Genomic DNA, 20,545 nt, shown 5'->3' on the forward strand with positions numbered 1-20,545 from the left:
GCGTATACATTGCTTTTCTACAAAAATGTAGTGATTTACTCCTTGTAAATAAACAGTCTACTTGTTATATAACAACAAAATAAAATACAAAGAATGAAGTATGCTTAATGGTTATTGAAACAGATGGTAAAACAAAAAAGTACTCAAAGATTGTTTACAAAAAAGTACTCAAAAACAGTTTACAAAAAAAAATATTTAAGCGAAAATAAATTCTCATTATTAGTAGATAAAAAAAAGGATTTTTATAGTAATATAATATACAAAAATAAATAAATAAATGAGGAAACAGACTTATTATATAAAATAAAAAATAATGAAAAAATTATAATGTAGAAAATATAATAATTAACAAATAAATAATGCTTGCAAAGCAACTATTTCTGGTAGTGTTTGCAGAATAAAGAGGAAACAAACTGTTATTAAAAAACTTAAAAAGTTAATTTTAGGTAATCCCAATCAAAAGTAAATTTACGTTAAAAACAGTCTAAATTACTAAAACTTCTAAACCCAGTTAATTTGACAATTTTATCATATTTTTCATTTATTTTTTTATTTTTTATTTTTTTTTCATTTTTATATACTAATTATACTTCAGTGTCTACCGATGATGACTGTTTGACACACATATAACGCCTACATTTATATTTTAAGTAATTTGTTTCATAAATAATTTTGAGCCCTTTTTGCTTTACAATTTATAATATATTTAACAAATTCACTTTAAAACTCCATACCTGTTTTCTTTTAAACAACTGAACTGCCAGTCACTCAAACGTGTATTATAATTTACACACAGTACTCTAATATTTGGGCAATCTTTTGCTAGCCAGTCTTGTGGCCAGCAACTTGAAAAGTCACATTTTTTTTCTTCTTCAAGGCAGATTTTTACCAAATCATTAGTACTGTAACAAAAAAAAAATTAAAAATTTAGAAAAAATAAATTAAGGTTTAAATGCACTGATCGTTGAATCAATGGTAGTGCCTGCCTTTTATCAAGAGAATCAGGCACGAAATTTCCACATGATATCAAAATTCATTTTCACCTATCAGTAAGTATTATTTCATGAGCCTGTTGTTTCTTTGTATATAAAAATAATAATTCAAATCAGTGAATCTGTCTAAGCAGTAAAATACAAAAAAAAAAAAATATTTTTACCTTGTTGATTAATATTCTATTTTCCAATGCATTAAATGTTTTTGAAGGTATATCCATCGTAAGATCTTTTAATAAAAAAAAATATTTTATAAGATTACACGGGTGACATAAAACAAAAATTAAATTTTATGTTTAAAGTAGCCATAATATTTTTCTAATTCTACTTTATAATTAAATTATCAGTATTTTTTATCAAAGGAGTAGCCCAACTGGTAAGCTCTACTAAACCTATTCCTATAAATGTAAATAAATTATCCCATACACAATCTGCTTAAAAATTCCTTAACTTTGAGTTTAATTTAATCTATCTTAGTAATAATTTTCTAATTGCTATATTTTACTAAATTTGTATTTAAATTACAAAATTTTCATACCACCATTATTATTTTTTGTTTGATTTTTATAAGGTGTTCAGCATGTTAGCTGTATTTATTATCATCATTCGATTTTTACTTTTATATGCCCTAATATTTTAAATGACGTCTGTTTTTCCTTTACAAATACTACTCTTACTCCTGCACTACTATTACTACAGCTTCTCCCACTACTTGATAACTTCTAGCTACAACAAGGAATTTTTGAGTAGAACCTTTTATCTGTTACTATCAACCACTTACCCCGGAATAGACAAAGATGCTCTAAAGCTGTTCATTTTTGTCGGAAAGTCACACAGTACAAACTCATAATCTTCACCTAATTTATCCCATTCTTCCTGTTTTAAATCTTGAACAGTTTTCAAATATTCTGCTGTATCAGCATCACTGGTTTTCAAACTTCTTTTTGTCTGGGGTGGTTCAGATGTTGCCTGTGGACTCTGCAGGTCTATAAATAATGACATAAAACACATCAACAAAAAAAAATTATTGACTCAAATAATTCATTTTATAGAAAGTGTATTAACTACAAAACTTTGTACATGCCTCCTTTTTTTATATAATTATTTATTTATTAATCATGCATATTATTTAGTCATTTAGTAAATTTAGTATAGGAGGAAAACTTTGTTATCAATAGAATATATTTTTATATTTACCCCTAAATAAAAATATTTGTTTACATGTTTAAAAAATCAATAAGTTTTTCACACCTGCTCATTAATAAACAATATTTTCTTTTTCATAATGGGTAGAAAAATAAACCAAACTGGACAAAAAATTCAGTCCGAATCTTTCACTTTTTTGTGAATGGATTAACATATGATTTCTGCCACTACTCATTTGTTCTACCTGTAGTTTGAAAAAATATTTTAATGAATTGTCATTTTGTTATAAAGTGCTTTTGTTTAAAGTGCTTGAGGTTTATTTGAAAACTAACAGTTAAAAATATATATAAATATAAAAACATAAAATTTAATTATTTTGTTGGGATCAGATTTAAACCAATATACACCAAATTTTGGGAAAACATTTCTACCACTTCATTTTTCTTAAGAAACTGATTAATATTTAAAGAAACATAAGACAGAAAGAAAAAAAGGAGAGTTTTGTACTTGATAGGAATAATTTTGCTAAAAAAATGTTTTAATCATTTGATGTAAATTAAACTGTCTATTTGTATTGAATACTGTTTTCAAGAAATTATTCTATAAAAGTAATATATAGCAATTATAAAATAATGTAATGGATGGATGTATAACTGAGTTCTTTTTCTTTTTTTAGTACTGTTTGGTATCAGAGGAGCTGCTTTCAACTGGTATCACACTTTACAAGCTATAAAAAGGTGAAATTTCATCTTTTGATAAGAATACGAGGTCTGTAAAATAAAGTAATGAGACTGATTCAGAAAAAAATTTTATTTACAATCCAATTATACATGGACTGATTCGAAATAGTTCCCTTGGAAACCCACACAATGCTTCACATGGTTTTCCCACTTTTCATAGCAGTGTTGAAACTCAGAAACTGGAATAACCTTCAGATGGTCGGTTACATTTTTTTTTGTTTTCTATTTCAAAATGGTGTCCTTTGAGATGCTTTTTGAAATCAGCAATAGAGAAAAGTCGCAGGGACTCAAGTCTGATGAATAAAGTGGTTGACGAACTGTAGGAATGTTTTTCTTTGCCAAAAACTCATTAAATGAGAGTGCAGTGTGATAAGTTGCCTTGTCATGATGCAGCATCCAGTTGTCTTTGATGGCTGGTCTCACGTGTGCACTTAACTCTTTTCCGCAGTCTTTCAAGAATTTCTCGGTAAATATATTGATTTACAGTCTACCCTGTAGGCAAAAACTCCTTATGGAGTTGAAACAAATTAGCATGGTTTTGATTTGCTTATTTTTGCCTTTTTGGGACATGGTGAGTTTGAAGTGTGCCACTCCTTGCTCTGGCATTTTGTTTCAGATTGTACTCAAACATCCAAGATTCATTACCAGATAACATTTTTTTAGAAAATCAGGATCAGTTTCAATATACCCTAGAAGATCACGGCACGCTTTCACCCTGTTGTTTTTCTGTACAACAGTGAGGTTTTTTGGGACCAATTTTGCACAAACTCTTTTCATGTCCAATTCGTTTGTCAAAATTTGATGGACTATGATATGGTTCAAATTCAATTGTTCTGCAATCATTCTGAAAGTTAATCGCTGGTTGTACTGTATCAAATCTCTGATTCGCTCAAAATTGTCATCACTTTTTGATATTAATGCTCTTCCAGAGCATGGATTATCAGCAACTGATTCCCAGCCATCTGAAAATGCTTTAAACCACTTAAAAACTTCGGCTCGTGACAGAGCATCATCTCCAAATGCCCTTGTTAATTGTGAAAAGGTTTCAGTAGCATTCTCACAGAGTTTAACACAAAACTTGATTGCACAACATTGCTCATAATTAGTATCACTCATTTTTATAACGCACAACAAAACTCATTTCATGATAAGTTTGTTTATGTCTCACATGGCAACAATAGACTAAAAATATTAATACCAATACTAATATAAATTAGCTGTTCATATAACCAATATGTTTACTAGTAACTTTACAGCATTGCCACTCTGGCTGCCAGAAATAACTACTCTAATTACTTTATTTATAGACCTCGTATACTAGTAAACTGTATGTTTTCACTTTAAGATAAGAATGCAGAGTACTATTCAGTCCTCATTGTCTTATTTTTCTTATTATTTATTAATGATTTGCCTCAAAATTTGAAAACTATTCATTGTTACCTTCTACTGCACCATTTCTTTACCTGAAGATAATTATTTAAATAGACTTGAAAATTCTACATTACCACTTCAAAAAATTAATCACTAGATGGATCGTAACCATTTAACTTTAAAAATGGATATGCCCTTGCATTATGCTTCTCAGGCAGATATAACACTATTGGACATAAAGATAGAATTTCCATGAATGAAGATAATATTTCTGTTGCCAATTAAGCAAAATATAAATAAATTTTAGATTAATTTCATTTGCAACAAAATCAAACTGTACTGTTTTGCTTCAACACATCTTAATGTGAACGCTGTATCACATTCTTAACCTCAGCCAATTTAGCATTAGTCAAAGTGGTTGGTCTCCCAGTTCTCTTCTTGTCTGCAACTAATCTGCATTCTCTAAAACAGACAATTGATCTCGTTATGGTCAAATTGTTAGGCACTGCCACATCCAAATATTTCCCACAAAATTTGTCTACAGTGCAAAAGGACAACTGGAAAAATAATGTTCAATAATGAAAACTTACTGCTCCTGAGAAAACAATATGTTTACCCAATAATAAGCAAAGTATGACTGCAGTATCGTGTGATCAATACACATCATAATGGCGTCTAGGTTTGTTGTTACCCATATAATACCCATGGTGCTATCTTGCAGTAGCTGATAAAACTTTTTCAACTATACTACTATTTGATGTGCATGACTTTTGAATCTCTCTGAAAAAATATGTAAATAATTTTCATTACAGTCTTCTTAAAATATTTATATTTTGTATCTTCATGTATTTACCACAAGATTATTTCAAGTGTTTATATTTTAAATAATTAATGTAGACTTTATTCAATATATTTTTTTTTAATAATTGTGTATTTTGTGGTACTGCTTAGATCAAGCTTTTATCATGGTTTCCCTTGATCTATCCAGGCAAAAAAGGGGCAGTTCCTTTTTTTATTCATGAAGTAGCATATCTACCTCCAATATAATAATGTGTTATGTTTTAAATCTACATGTGCTGATCAGAATGCAGGATTTATTTATTTAGTAATCTCTGCTTTCGGTTTTAGGAGCATGGAATATTTTTTAATATATGAACAATCACATACATTATTACCTTCTGAGAAAACTAACAGTAAATATTGTATTATAGCGAACCTTGGAAAATTTTTTCAAAATTCTGAAGAAAAGCTGCAAGACATAAAACTAACAAATTTTTTTAACAAGTATCCTATGCAACAAACACAAACAAGTGAAGGGATTTATCAAGGGATTCTATAAAATGAACTGAAATGGAAATAACAGATAGTTTTTAGTAACAAAATGATTACAACTTAAGAAGTCTAGTGACAGGTAGTTATCAAATTTATTAGTAAATAAATATATTTTGAAAATGCGTTAATAAAAACATGTGAATTTGTTTATACTATTTTCAAATGAAAAATAAAACATAAAATTTCAAAATAAACCCACAAAACAGATAATTTACCTTGTTTCTAAAAAAATTATCAACTAGCAGACCCGGCAATGCTTCACTACTGCTAGATTTGAGTATATGCATAGATTAAATGAACGCAATTGAAATTTTGATAAAACATTAAAAAAACTGAACATTGCGTAACTTCACAAAATTTAACGTTTCTCAGAATGTAAATAAATCCAATTGTCAAAACAGCACTACCTGTCGGATCTAATTCAAACTACTTCCTAAACAGTAGTCGGTTCAAAATACCCGTTAACTTTCAATAGCTTTAAACCTTCTCCGGACAACGCGGACCATTTTCCAAAAACCCATGTGTAAAATCGGTCGAATAGTTTTTTAGTCTATAGGGGACATACATACGAACATTGCTTCGACACCGGCGTCACCTAGCAGGTATAGTTTTTGTAAAAATTTCCTATCGACTAATTCCGAATACGAATATGATTTATTGTCCCTATCGGACCATAAATACAACTTTTCGAAATATTTCGACCCCAGCGCCACCTAGCGGGTCCAAACTAATTCAGAAACCTTCGCGGGCGTGCGCACAACTCACCAAAGTTTCATTGCAATCGGATGAATGGTATAGGTACGCATACAGAACAAACATTCATTTTTATATAGCTATATAGAAAATTGTATGTAATGATAAATGTTGCAGCAATCTGAAAATTTTATCTTTGTCACTTCTTAATACATAAAATTCTCAAAAACAATGTATCTATGTTTTTTATAGCCGCCTTTCATTCTATTGATGATGCTGATATAATACAAAATCACTTACCATTAACATAAATAATACAGTTTTAAATATCTTAATAAATTCTTTAACCATACCATATAATGACAGTTGATACAATTTTACTTCACGCTGACGCCATGTAACCAGTGCTCCACCAAGTAGCCCATGTACAAAAATAACATCAACACAGTTGTTGGCTATGAAACTTCGATGTGCTGGATGTAACAAGAAAATTCGTGGTCCATAAATTGCATTAAACATATCATCAGAATCAAGGTTTGCTAGAGTGTGAATAGCACGATTACTTATACGTTTATCAGAATGTTTTGACCACTCAGCAAGTACTTTAATCCAACCTAAAAAAAATTTCCAATCATGGGATACAACTGAATTAAGATCTTCTGAAAGAAAATAAGAAAGAAAAGTACAAAGTAATTTTTGTTTTGTTTTATCTATAATTTCCAGTCGTGAGGATTAACAAAGTTTTATGAAACCAGCCATTAAAGGTTCAATTTGATGCTGTCTGTAATTAATTACAATTTCAAGAGATTTCAAAAAAAAAAAATAAAACTAACAATGTTCGAACTGTCACATGCAAAACCAGTTCTGTTAAAACATTTTTTTTTTTTAAACAAAAGGATCATATTGTCAAAATGTCAAGGAAAACTATAACACAATCTATAAAGTTCTGTTGTCTATTATTATTTATTTTCTGGACTCTCAATAAAAACAGGTATTACTAAATAGAAATTTTTCTTTTTTCTCAATAGCATTGTATTTAAGAGTATTAGTGTACTGTTTACATTAAATGAGTGGAAGCTGGAGATCAGAATTAAAACAATGTGGAAGGGAAGGTATAGGAGAATGTACAGTGGGAAATTTCACATTGTTTTACGTATGACTACACAAGAATTATAATTTACTGTTCTCTTTCACTTAATTCTAGGTATAAGTATGTTAAATACTAATGAAAGCTACATTCTATGAGGGACAGCTGAAATGTAATGCACAGTCACTCATAATTTGCAAATAAGAAGAGATATTCAAATGAAACAAATATAGTAAAAAAGTAAATATTTTATTTTTCTACATAAATTTATTTTTCTACATAGTCACCATTTACAGCAGCATGTTTCTCCCAGTAGTGAACTAGTTTTCTCAGCCTATCAATGAAAAATGCTGGCAATCTTTCCTTATCCACGAACTCATTGCATCCTTCAGTTCATCATCTGTGGTGAAATGAAAATACCCCTGTTTCATTGCAGAAATAAGTGAAAATCTTAGGGCAACAAATCTAATGACTGTGGAGGTTATGGAATAGATTCAAATTTCAACTTCACAAGAACCTCGGTGGATGCACATGATGTGTGTGGCCAAGCATTATCATGTTGCAAGATTATTGGCTACATTGATTTTCAAACATGATATATGTCTTAAGGTGTTTTAACTTCTCTTATGTAATGCAAAAAATTTGCAGTCAAGGTCAGTTTCTAGGTAGTCAGTCACATAATCATGTTTGGAACCCTAGAACACTGTCAAGAGAATTTCCGATGAACAAAATTTTATTGTCCACCTGCTCACACTACTTTGACCATGAGTTTCACCTTCAAATACTCACAAAGACAATGTAGTAAGAAACGAAGGAATTCTGTATATCAACAGTTTTTAAAATACCGTAATATTTATAACTTCAATATATGCATGATAATAAAGATGTATTAATAATACCTTGTTGAATTGAGACAAAAAATAATAAACAATATCGCATAAATTTACCAATATTCTTTTAGAAGTTCTAGTGTAGTAAATGCAGAGTAAATCAACTGTCATTTTTCCAACATTAGCATTTTGAACAACTATACTGTATCTGCTGGTAAATGGATAATCATTACTTTCAGAGTGCAGCAATTTTAAAATGGAACCAAATTTTTTAAAAAAATTCTTGGAAAGAGAAGTCTATACGAGCTAAATCAAGTGAATAGTGGAAATGAAAAATGATACTGGTTTAATTCATTGTTTAAATGTAATTTAATGTGAATTCTATTTTTTTTTTTTTTTTGTCATTCATGAATCGATTACTAGTAAATTCTACATACTGATTTTCCATTGAAATGACATGACAAAAACTTTTAGCAATTTCTACATCTTTTCATTTTTAATTGGTTACCAACCAAGGATTTTCCAGCACCATTACCCTTAACACAATGGTGATCAGATGAGATTGCTTTAAGATTTCTACCTAATTTGAAATGATTATAACATTTGCAGAACTGAAGAACAGTGAACATAACTATGTTCATATATTATTTTTTCACAAGTATAGGTTTAGAGTATCTATAAAACTACAATGCAATCGAAACAGAATCTCATAAAATATTTTGTGGACCAAATTTTCTTATAGTATTTCTGTAGTTTTTTTTATCAAAATTTAGATGAGCTCCAAACACCAACCTCACTCAAGCAGCTATAGATCATAAATTGAGTAATAAAATTATAAAGTAAGTGGTAAATTGTTTAAGCAAAAAAAATTTTTTTTAAAAGAAGCATCTTAAATAAGAATATATTTAAACAATCTGCAAAAGGCAGGACTGCTTTCATAAGTCATTATCCATACTGACAAGTTAATTTTATTTTGGAAAAACAGACTAAAAAGCTTTCTTTCATAAATAAAACAGAATGCTTATAAAGTCTGCATGAAGAATTCTAAAACACTTCTGATTTTATTCATTTTTTTTAAGTTAAAAAATATAAGGTAAGTGAAAGAGATTACCAGTAATAAAGAGATGATTTAAACTACCAGGAACTATAGAAATTTGTTCCATCATTTTCACAAACTCCATGGCATGCTCATCTCCTAAGTGATTATAAATTTGCATAATTAATTGCAATCCTCCTGAGTTTACAACCTCTGAAAATGTGATTTTTTTTTGTTAAGACTATGTCCAAAATTTAATTAAGTTATTTAAGCATTAAAAATAAAAAGGATACTGTAAATATTTCAGTGTAAAATTATTGATTAGTTTCATGAAAATCAATAAAAAAATCCTCACTACTGATAGTGAAAATCTATTATTCTTGGTTATTAAACAATAAATTGTACTAATCAGTATTCTATCTATAATTTTATTGATAGTTCATTAAGTGAAAATCTAGCCATTAATTATTATTTTATATTATATTGTTTTTTTATAGTTAATTTAATTTTAACATCGGTATAAAATTTACAAACACTACTACCAATCTCACAGCTTAGGAACATTGAAGTGCTTAAAAGTTGAAGCATGATAGGGGGGTTACTCCTCTCTTCTTCTAATACATACATTACATGTAAATTAAATATTTCAGCTATATAAAGATTAAAAAAAAAATTCACACCCTCCAAGTCTACACCTGAGTTCAGCATTAGCAGTCACATTCCACCTGGAAAAGGAATTTTAATGCAATAATAAGAATAAATGTGAATCTTAAGTGTCAATATATACAAAAAAAGTTCTCATTAAACACCCATTAAAGTTGGCAATGAGTCCAGGATTTGTCAGAAAAGTTATACAAGTTTGGCTAAAAAAACTTTTTGACCTCACCTTTTAATTTTGAATCTAATAGTACGTAGCACAAATTAAAAGTACATAAAGTCTCCAAGAGATATGAATTTTGTAAAAATTTATTCTACATTTAGTAAAATTTTGAAATATAGGACCCACGGTGACTGCATCTCCCCATCCCTTTGATCAGTTGTAACCAAAAATTAAGTAGCATTCTGATATTCAGAAGTCATCATCCAAATTTTCATAAAGGTCATTTAATTCATTCTGAAGATATCAAGCAAAATAATAACTAAAGAAAAAAGCAAAACTAATTAGAGGCTTTTATCCCTCATCCCTGAATGAAATTGCTTCAAATACGAAATCAAAATTATATAATAGTTAACTTAATGGAATAATGGAATCATCTAATTAATAAAAAAATGTGACTGGGTCCAGAAATGACCAAAAAAGAAACCATTTCCCCCCCCCCCCCCATTCTTTTACAGAGGTTTGAATAAGACCAAACAGTATTAGAAAGTATTTTAGCCTTTCTAAGGAGCATTAAATTATGTGAAAAATAATTACTTACTCTTTTGATAAAAATTTGAAATATTGAAAGCCGAGGGACTGTATTTCCCTGCTCCCTTAACCATCTTTGACCAAAATTAAATGCCACCAATATCCTCAAACACAGAAATCGTTGTGCCAAATTTTATCCATATCAATCCTTCATATCATATTTGTTTGATACCTTCAAATTATCAAGGAAAAAACATACATGCATATGTATGTAGACATATCCTTCTGAAATTTTTCATGGTAAAATTGTGTTTGTTTTAGGAGAGGGTCAAAAAATATCAAGATATGAAAAACCCCCTACAAAAAAAAATTTACCAGATTAGCATTATTTTTCCTTTATTGCATTCTGTATAACAGTACAGCTAGGAAAGTTAAAATAAATAAAATTCTTAACCCTTAATATTTTAGCCTAAACACAAATTTTAGCTTAATTACCTGTGAAAATTAATACATTAAAACCCAATGAGGACAATACAAAATGAAAGTTTGATAGATCCTAGTAAAAAATACATTCAATGTTGACAATTTAACTTTTTAAATCATTAATCCATTTGTAATAAATGTTTAGAATTTTGAATTTTGTTAATAAGCTAAAATTTTATTAAAAATTACAATGATATTTTATTTCTTCAAGTATCTTAATTATAGTTAAAGTGATTAGAATGAGTACACATTAAAATTCCAAAGTGCTAAAATAATTCAGTAAAAAAGAATAATATAGCAAGCCAGTTTTTGTTTCCTCCATAAATAAATAATAATACTATATTTTTAAAAAATAAGTTGAAAATGATCAGACATTTTTATTTTTCCTCAAGTTAAAAACTAAGAAATGACTTAATTAACATCAATTTAATGTAATTTTTACAACTAAAATAAATTAATATCTTATTAATTAATAGCTAACAGTAGCTACAATCGAGAAATAAGTATTTTCAAGGTATCTCTTACATGGGCATGTGTGCATACATATGCACAAATTTATGGGCATGTGCACACACATTTTCTATAATGGGTATAAATGCTTGCATGCTATATGATAATGTGTAAATCCCTTCAATTACAAGTAATCATAACCAATACATACCTCACAAAAAATAATTCCCCATAGACCACTACATTCCCTTAATAACTGCATTAAAAACTGCACTAGAATATTTTTGATCAATAGTATTAACCTTTGGCATTATCTTCTACACTGCAGTAATGGGCTAATTCTTTAATACAGGTGGGTAGTATATCTTCATTGTAAAACCCAGGTTGTCTAACCTTTCCTTGAATCTCAATATCAAAAAATGTTCCTGTCTCATCCTGTAAGACAAAAAGCCAAAAAGTGTATAAAAATACTTTTCCATTAGTTGTATAATTTTTAAATATACAATTTACCAAAGAATATTTACCAATAACAGTTAATTATAAGAACTATAACAATTTTTTAGACATTTTATCCATTTATGAAGATCAAGGATATAAAAAAATCACATAAGTTGTACTCTTTAACTAATTGGCTCATACAATTAAAAAAAAATTATTATGACTTAAGAGAAGACTTTATGTAAGTTGCCTGAAGCTGAAATAAATGTTCAACAAGTGTTAATATGATGTAGGGATGGACTAGAATGCATATTGTAATTGCATATTAGCTGTTTGAACCGTGTCTTACATGCTCTCCTAAATAATCAAGGGGCCGATCTTCATAAACTTGAAGATCAAAAGAAATGTAATAAAAAATTGAACATGGAATAATTTGTAGCATTATTTTTTATTGTATTTTTAAACCCTATATCTATGTTTCAATAATTTTTTTTTAAGTCTGGATGGATATAAAATATCTATCCATCCATCCATATATATATATATATATATATATATATATATATATATATAATCACTAAGTTTAAAGTGTGATAAGAGAGATGATTAAATACTTCCCATCCAAACTGGTGGACCTTCTCAGTAGAATTGGCAGCACCATATAGTCATGTAATGTTGTGAATGAGAACAATTTCTGATGTCATCATCCCACCTTGACAATCCAAAATGGCACTCGGCCAATTTGAAAGCAAATACCTATGCTGTCATTGTTTCTTATAATCCATCAGAAACATCTTTTGGGTTCCAGAAACAAATGATACTGATCTTCTGTACTGATGAATTTAATAAACACTATTGGTGTACTATCTAAATGGATTGTTATTTTGACTCAAATTTCATCATAAGTTACCTGAAAAAATCTGTATTGCACCGACTCTTTAGGGACCAAAAATGCATTTATAGATATACAGGAGTTTGATTTTTCTGCATATTTTTTAAAGTTTTTGCAGTATTTAACAGAAAATTGAAAAAGTGAAACTGAAATAAAAACTTGAATAGAAACGAATGCCAAAGAATGAATTTAATAAACGTAACAATTATTATGGAATTAAGACTTGAAGTGTTTTTTTTGCACTTCTGAATGGTTATGAAACAGTAATATTATAGAAAAGAGAAAAAGAAGGACTGAAGGCGCACAGAACCTATCTCAGAGCAGATAACCATATGACGATAATGTTGTTTGAAATGAATGAAAAAATTGCAGTAAAATATTAAAGCCAATAATATTTCTTTTATAGTAAATTCAGAACTGAGCGGTCTTATTATTATTTAATAAGTAGAAAAAAAATAAGTAGTACAAATTTAATAAGTAGAAATCCAAATAATTAACAATTAGGCTCTCTCTTTGCATAAATTACTTACAAAATGAAATCAGTTTTAAATTTTAATTCTCTGACTTACATGAAATCCAGGAAATGTTTTTGACAAGAAGTATGTCAAGCATTCATGTTCTTTTTTATTGTTAAGCACCAGTAACAAATCCCGCATTTTTGCAATTAAATCCTTCAACATTAAACAAAATATTAAATTGGCACACTTGCTTTTTTAAAATACTAAGATTTCTTTTATAAATATAGTTAAAATAATTTATGTACAATTTATCTACTGCCTATTACTGATTTGTACTTACTTCACTGAAAATTTTGATAATATTCCATTATTAAAAAATAACAAGGGTCTCAATGGTGACACAAACAGTAGAAAAAATTTAATTTACAATATTATTCTCTCTCTGTTTCAAATTTAAGATTAGAAGACTTCTTTATTCATTGCTAAAATAAATTTTCCCAAGTTTTTAAATTATTGAGTTAAGATATGTAATTTGAGATTTTATGTAATACATATGATGAAATTTAAAAAATACAAGTTTATATCTTAAATTGTTTTTTTAGAAAAGATACACATTACCAGTCAAAGATTCAATACACAGCGAACAACCAGACCAAACTGTCAATGGTTAGCTATCTTGTACTTATGAGGACTATTTTAGTGTTGTGAATGTTTAATAATTTCTCTTTGTAAAGTTGACACACCTCTGGAACTCAAGATCATTGCTGTTGTAGTTTACACTTTCCACAGCTCTCTGTGGGGCCTTATTCTCCTAAAATAATTTTATTTAACAAGCAAATTTGGCATTATTAAATCAACAAAATGTGAATGTTTTAGTGTTGATTTAATGTAACTTATTAATTTAACTTGTTTTAAAAGATTACATAATTACTTCCATTTGAGGAGTGGTAGATGAAATGAAGATGCTAGAACACCATCATGTCACGTTGCAAAATAATTAAGCACCAGTCAAGGCATAGTACAATATTATGTTACCAGAATACCAGCATCTTGGGATAGTATGTTACTGATAAAAATTCTGTTGCAAAATGTCTTAAATACATGAATTAAAAAAGAAGTTCTCATGTGCTATAAAAAAAAGGTTTTTCTTTTAGAAATTCAACAGTCACTAGAGGACAGGTTCAGGGTCAATTAAAAAAAAACATTTGCAAACCATCAGGATTTTATATTAGGTTAAAATATCAGCAAGTTGGCAGTATCAATTAAAAATTTCTATCAATTCAATAAAAAATCATGATGAATATTACTATTTTCCATATTAAAATCTAACCATCTCAAAATCAATTAAAAATGCAGATATACCTGTTTACTAGATGGAATACTTTGTATTCTACGTGAAAATAGCCTATGATCAGCATTAGGAGTTCTTGCAAGACCAACAGCTGTCTTTGCATCACATTTTTGTGATAAATGCACAAAATCAGCAGCTAATAAATACAAACAGAATAAAGAATTAAAATCAGTATAATTCATTTATTAATAACTCTAATTAAATGTTCTAATCCTCATTTAATTTTAATAAATCAAAAAGCAGGCTCCAAACATATTTCATAATTTCAACTCCATTAATATATTTATGATAATTTGTCATAAAACAATGGGGGCTTTCTACTTATGTAATTTTCTTCATTCTACTTTCTTCCAAATGTACTATCCATAAATATTTAGTAAACTATCAGCCGGTTATTATCAGCTGTCATAACCTGAAAACCATAATTAGCCACAGAAGATATGAACAACACAAAACAAATTTTCAAAACATAAACATAAAAATTAGTCTTTAAATATATAAGTAGTACTGAAGCAAAAATATCATGTAAGAATAAGAAATTAAATAATTGCCACAAGCAACTGGTTACAAATACAGTGATTAAATAAAAACTATGTAATGAAACAGTTACACAGTTTAAGTTAACTATTAAAATAATATGATGTGGTACTTACAACTCAAAAACTGAAGGTTGCTCAACTTTTCGATTGCTTTTAATCTACTTCTGCAGTCACTGCACATAGCAACAGATAATAATTGTAATGTGTATGTCAGTCTACAGTTTTTCCACCATATAAAAGCAGCTGATGTAAATGAATTCGGTTTGAATAAGCCATCCCTATCCAAAAATTGCAGTTGCAAAATCTCTTCATGCATGTAAAAAAATTATAATTCAAAATTATGACCATATTATGGATTCAAATGTATACTAACAAAAAAATGTTTGTCATATTAAGAATGGAGTAAATCCTTACTTTGGAAAAGATATTATTAATTAGCAAAGTATGGCAACAATTTTTTTTTAAATTTAGTGGAAAATAGACAAAAGAAGAAAAACAATCCTTGCAAAGTTTTCTTTCAGCCAATTTACTTTTTCATACATTTATATCTGCACAACATTCTTAGCAATTTCAGTGCATGCAAATAATAATCATCACAATTTAAGCAATAACAGCAGTTAAAAAATGTTAATTTAAATCTTGATATGTATTCACAACTCAACTTATAGTTCTTGGACCACAACTGTTTTTAAATAAAAGTAGTTAATTTCAGTTACTGAAATATGCTCTTCTATAAATTCATAAGGGTATAATAAGAGCCTGCTAATTTTGATTCTCAGTATCTATCAATAAGGCATACTGCAAACTATAACTCTATAACTGTAAAAATTACCAGGCTTCATATATTCCTGATTTCACATAATTCTGATTTTGGTAATTCCTTTTTCTTATAACAAACACAATATTGGTATATTCTACAAGTTTATTAACAGTACTTCTTACAAATCTAGAGTATCAGTCATCTTGAAAACAGTCAGAAATATGATAAAATCTATACTGAATTATAATTTTTTTGGTTCTCACAGACTAAAACTCCACTGATCTTTCCCAAAGGGAGAACAATCATAAATAAGCAAATTCTAAAAACATAGCAAAATAGCAAAAAGCCTAGGTATATTGTTTTTATCATATAAACAGAAACCATCACATTATTTATTCGCATTAATTAAACACTGAATATATTTTATAACAGGAATGATTTTCAAAAATATTTTAAAAGATTTTCAAAAATATTTATGTATAAAAAACAAGCAACAAACATCACTATATTATATCTTTCTAATCTTTACATTACAAACCAGATTTCATATTAAAATTTTATATTGTTATTTCTTCCAAATTATTTTTTTTTAATTTTATATCTGAGTCAAGAAAATCAACTTTCCCAAAAAAATATTATTGGCCATATGAACAAATCTAAGAATCAGCTCTAAGAGGAAAATTTATGAAAAATTTATACACATACCTCAGTTTTTTCAAAGTATATCCAAACCTCTCACCAAATTTTTAATTTTCAGTAACTCACAATTTTTCTGAACAAGAAAATGTTATTCTGCACTACACAGTGTCTAGTAAGAAAGATGCCAAACTTTGGGAAGTGGTTCATACCTCAAAAAAAAAAAACACAAATATAAATATGAACAAATGTTGCTTAGTTTTCTAGCTGTCCACCTTTTTGTATTCTTTTTTAAACAAAAAAATTCTCTCTAAAATGGATTTGGATATTTTAACGAAATTTAGTGTATATGTTTAAACTAGACATACAGAAAAAATAAATTTACAAATTTTTCCTTGTCTATTTTCAAAATGAACATTCAGATATCTAGGTAACTATGTATAATTTTTCAGATTTTAATTCATTATCAAAATTATTAAGCAACATTTTATGAACAAAATTGATAATGTCATTTGTACAAATACAATTTCAAACCCAGTGAAAAATAAACTTATTTTTTTATGGGCTAATTTTATTTATTTTTGTTTGGAAGTATATCACATATAATTATTTTAATGATATCCTTTTTTTATAGTTGAACCAATGGAAATCCTCATAAAACTGAACAGCTACGCATAGAAATGTTTCAAATGAAAATGTTTCAGGAGGAAAATCTTTGCTGAAAATCTTTGGAATGCTGAAGTGCACTGAAAAGGTTGCAAGACTTGTTAGTGTGAATATAGTTGATGTATGAGAAAAAGTTTTAAAGTAGTAGAAAGGAAACCCAAAAGTAGATAAGAGTGATTTATCACTTACTAAAGATATTTCTAAGAGTTCTCTATTTGGAATATTCTTCACAAACGACAGTTGTATCTAAATTATCTCTCTAATCATCAACAGTTTAGTTTTACTAAAAAAGATTTTTCTCAATGCTCAGACATTTGTTGCGTATATCAGTGGTTTTAAAACAACAAATTGTTTAGATGTCCTATTTTTTATACATCCTCAAGGAGGATTAATTCAATTGTACTGGCTTATTAGAGGAAATTGTTTGAAATTGTATTTATACAATTGAGGTATCACAAAACTGTATTTCATAATTTTGATAAACTAAAATTTGAGAAATCATACAGTTAATGAGATCAAAGAGTTAATAAAATAAATTAAAATATTTTAATGTCATTTACAAATTTAACTTGAAAAAAACTTATTTCCTCTGCACAGTATGTCCGTTAAAACATATATATCAAATTTTTTTGAAATTTTTTTCAATCCATTTTCAAGAAATGAACTTTTATTAAAGAAACACAAAATGGTGGACAGCCTGTAAACAAAGCAAGAAAAGTAGTTCATATAAACTGTTTAGTTTATTTTGAGGTATTGAGCCATTTCTCAAAGTCTGCCATAGTACTTACTGGACATGAAGATATAACTGCAATAAAATTGCAGTTTCATTTTAACTAATTCACAGAATATCAGAAAAAGGATAGAAAAATTTTAATATCTACTGCTGATTAATAATGGTTTTATTATTTAGAAAGTAAATTTCATGACATGAATGAGTAAATTAAATTGTAGAGTGTTTTATGAGAACTAATTGAAAGTTACTACTCTCAGTTGTTAATTATTTCAATAAAATCACCTGAGTATCTTTTTTTTTTAAAAAGCATCCCAACATGAAAAACATCCTTTTCAATCATTTTGTCACACAGAATATCTATTTTGATTATACCATGCTATTTTCAAGTTAACAATTCATATTTTAAATGAAAAATGGAAATTTAGAAAACTGTATACTTAGGTTTTTATTTTAATTTTCAAGTAACAAGTAGATTTTTTTTTCAATAAAAATTTAATTTGAACGGTAAGAGTTTTGTGAAAAAAATGTTTTAAACTTTTAAAGCATTCTAGTTTTAACTGTAAGAGTTTTTGTCAAGCAGCACTAGTTTAGTAATAATATTTGTGTAACATTAAGAACTTAGGTGTTATTGGCTAATATTACTTGTATCAAGTAGTTAAGGAGATAAAGGTAGTATACAAAATTAGTTTATGAGCTCAAGGCTCATTAAAATTTTCATTATAATTCAGTTGCTTGAAGAATGGTTTTAAAAAAACTACATGTCATTTCACTTCCTAAACCTAAAAGTTCTTGAGCTGTTTTATAAAGATTAAGATGTCTCCAATTTTGAAATTTACGAACATAAAATTACCATATTATTTTGCTCTATTTGAAAGATATACCTAATTTCATTAAGACAGCTCAATCCATCAAGAGACAAAAATTTATATTTAAAAACAAAAACTGTTAACTGTTAAAAAGGCATTCCCAAAGCTATGTTTGTAAGGAACTTTTCTCTTGTACTGATGTTAAGATACACTGCTTTTTTAAAACACCTGTAAAATTAATTTATCAATTTATTACTTACATAGGTTTTTTAATTTGTTCATTACATTTACATCATTCATATAATAGTGGACTGAAGAAAAGATTTAAGAAAAAACAAATTAAAAAAATAAGGCGCATTACTTTTTTGCATGTGATTGGACAAATCACATGCAAATGGTTCATCACTTGCACATGGTTCTGTGCAAGTGATTTAACTATGGAAGTAATTTTATTTACTTTGTTTAATTTAATGATTTAATTTTGTTTAATTTACAAATTAAACAAATTTGTTTAAGTACAAATTCGCATATATATGTAATATATATAAGAAATTACTAATTATATGAGTAAATATGCCCCAATAATACGTAAATTACAATGATGTAGGAATTGATAGTCATAAATCTATTTACTTTTAGTAATTATTAATAAAAATAAGATCTAACAAACAGAGAACCAGTTCAGTTATTTATTTTTAAATTACAAAAAATGTATTATTTTTTACCTTTTACTTCTTGGTCTTCAAGATAAATATAAGACACAGCTTTCTGTTCAGTTCCTAAAACTTTTGTATTAATTACATTGTTGAAATAGTCAATAGTTTTATGAATTTGGTAGTATACAACCGCAAATCTGAAATAAGAATAGATTGTAAATAATGTATTTAAAAGTAATGCAATAAAATCACTGGCAGCATACAATTGTAAAAACAGAAAGAAGAAATTCAATGAAATAAAATAAATAAATTCCACACTCAAATAGTTAAAATAACACTCTGATCAGAGGTAATCATTTAGGTGTTTGATGACCCCCCCAACCATTATATTGTCATTTACCTACTTTTTCAATGCTCATTAATCATAGTAATTATATCAGCCACCACTTCGGTCCCATCAGAGGTGCCATGTATTTTTAAAAGAGTTCAATGGATGGTGGCTCTTGCAAACAGGATAGCCAATGATTCTTGTTTCATCTCCAGCAATAACATAAAAAGCCAACAGAGTAGTTACGCTATTTATTGAATCAAACCGAGCTTTCAATTTCTGCTAAAATGCAGGCCCTTACTACTATACAATAATTTAAATTATTTTCAGTAGCCTTGTTAATCTGATTACTGAAAACGTAAAAAATAAAATTATTAGTTACCAATGTTACAAAAGGCAAGTTACTAAGGCATAGTACTAAGTGGTATTTTTAATATGTCTGATAACACTGATAGACAAAAAAAAATTGTTTTAATGGTTCTCAAAGTGTGATACCATTTCTTGAATTGCTTTTTTGCGTACACTACATATCTGTAAATACAATTTTTCTGTCACCCATAGTTTTAAATAAATTACAACACAAAAAAAAATAGGAGAAAATATAGTTAAAATCTGTAAAATTTATAATTTTGCATGGCCATACCCGTGTTAGAATGATTTGATACCTGATACCTGATTTGATTTGATACCTGTGTTTGAATTCAAAATCAAAATCATTGTTGTCTTCTTCAGTACTGCTTGTCTTTTTCATCGCTGCTTTCAAAAAATCAGGAA

General features: G+C 27.9%; 1 protein-coding gene across 1 annotated transcript in view; it reads right to left on the reverse strand.

The window, feature by feature from the left end:
* Positions 1-20,545, reverse strand: part of LOC142325673 (protein SERAC1) — a 57,537-nt gene that overhangs the window by 34,161 nt on the left and 2,831 nt on the right. Inside the window, exons 2-10 of the mRNA XM_075367706.1 lie at positions 19,513-19,640; positions 15,301-15,492; positions 14,659-14,783; positions 13,408-13,509; positions 11,811-11,943; positions 9,303-9,386; positions 6,628-6,888; positions 1,774-1,978; positions 735-902 (exon numbers count right to left, since the gene is read on the reverse strand). Coding sequence (XP_075223821.1) covers positions 735-902; positions 1,774-1,978; positions 6,628-6,888; positions 9,303-9,386; positions 11,811-11,943; positions 13,408-13,509; positions 14,659-14,783; positions 15,301-15,492; positions 19,513-19,640 — 1,398 coding nt within the window. The remainder of the gene's footprint in view (positions 1-734; positions 903-1,773; positions 1,979-6,627; positions 6,889-9,302; positions 9,387-11,810; positions 11,944-13,407; positions 13,510-14,658; positions 14,784-15,300; positions 15,493-19,512; positions 19,641-20,545) is intronic.

The sequence above is a fragment of the Lycorma delicatula genome, chromosome 5 (genome assembly GCF_047948215.1).
Source record: "Lycorma delicatula isolate Av1 chromosome 5, ASM4794821v1, whole genome shotgun sequence".
Classification (NCBI taxonomy): domain Eukaryota; kingdom Metazoa; phylum Arthropoda; class Insecta; order Hemiptera; family Fulgoridae; genus Lycorma; species Lycorma delicatula.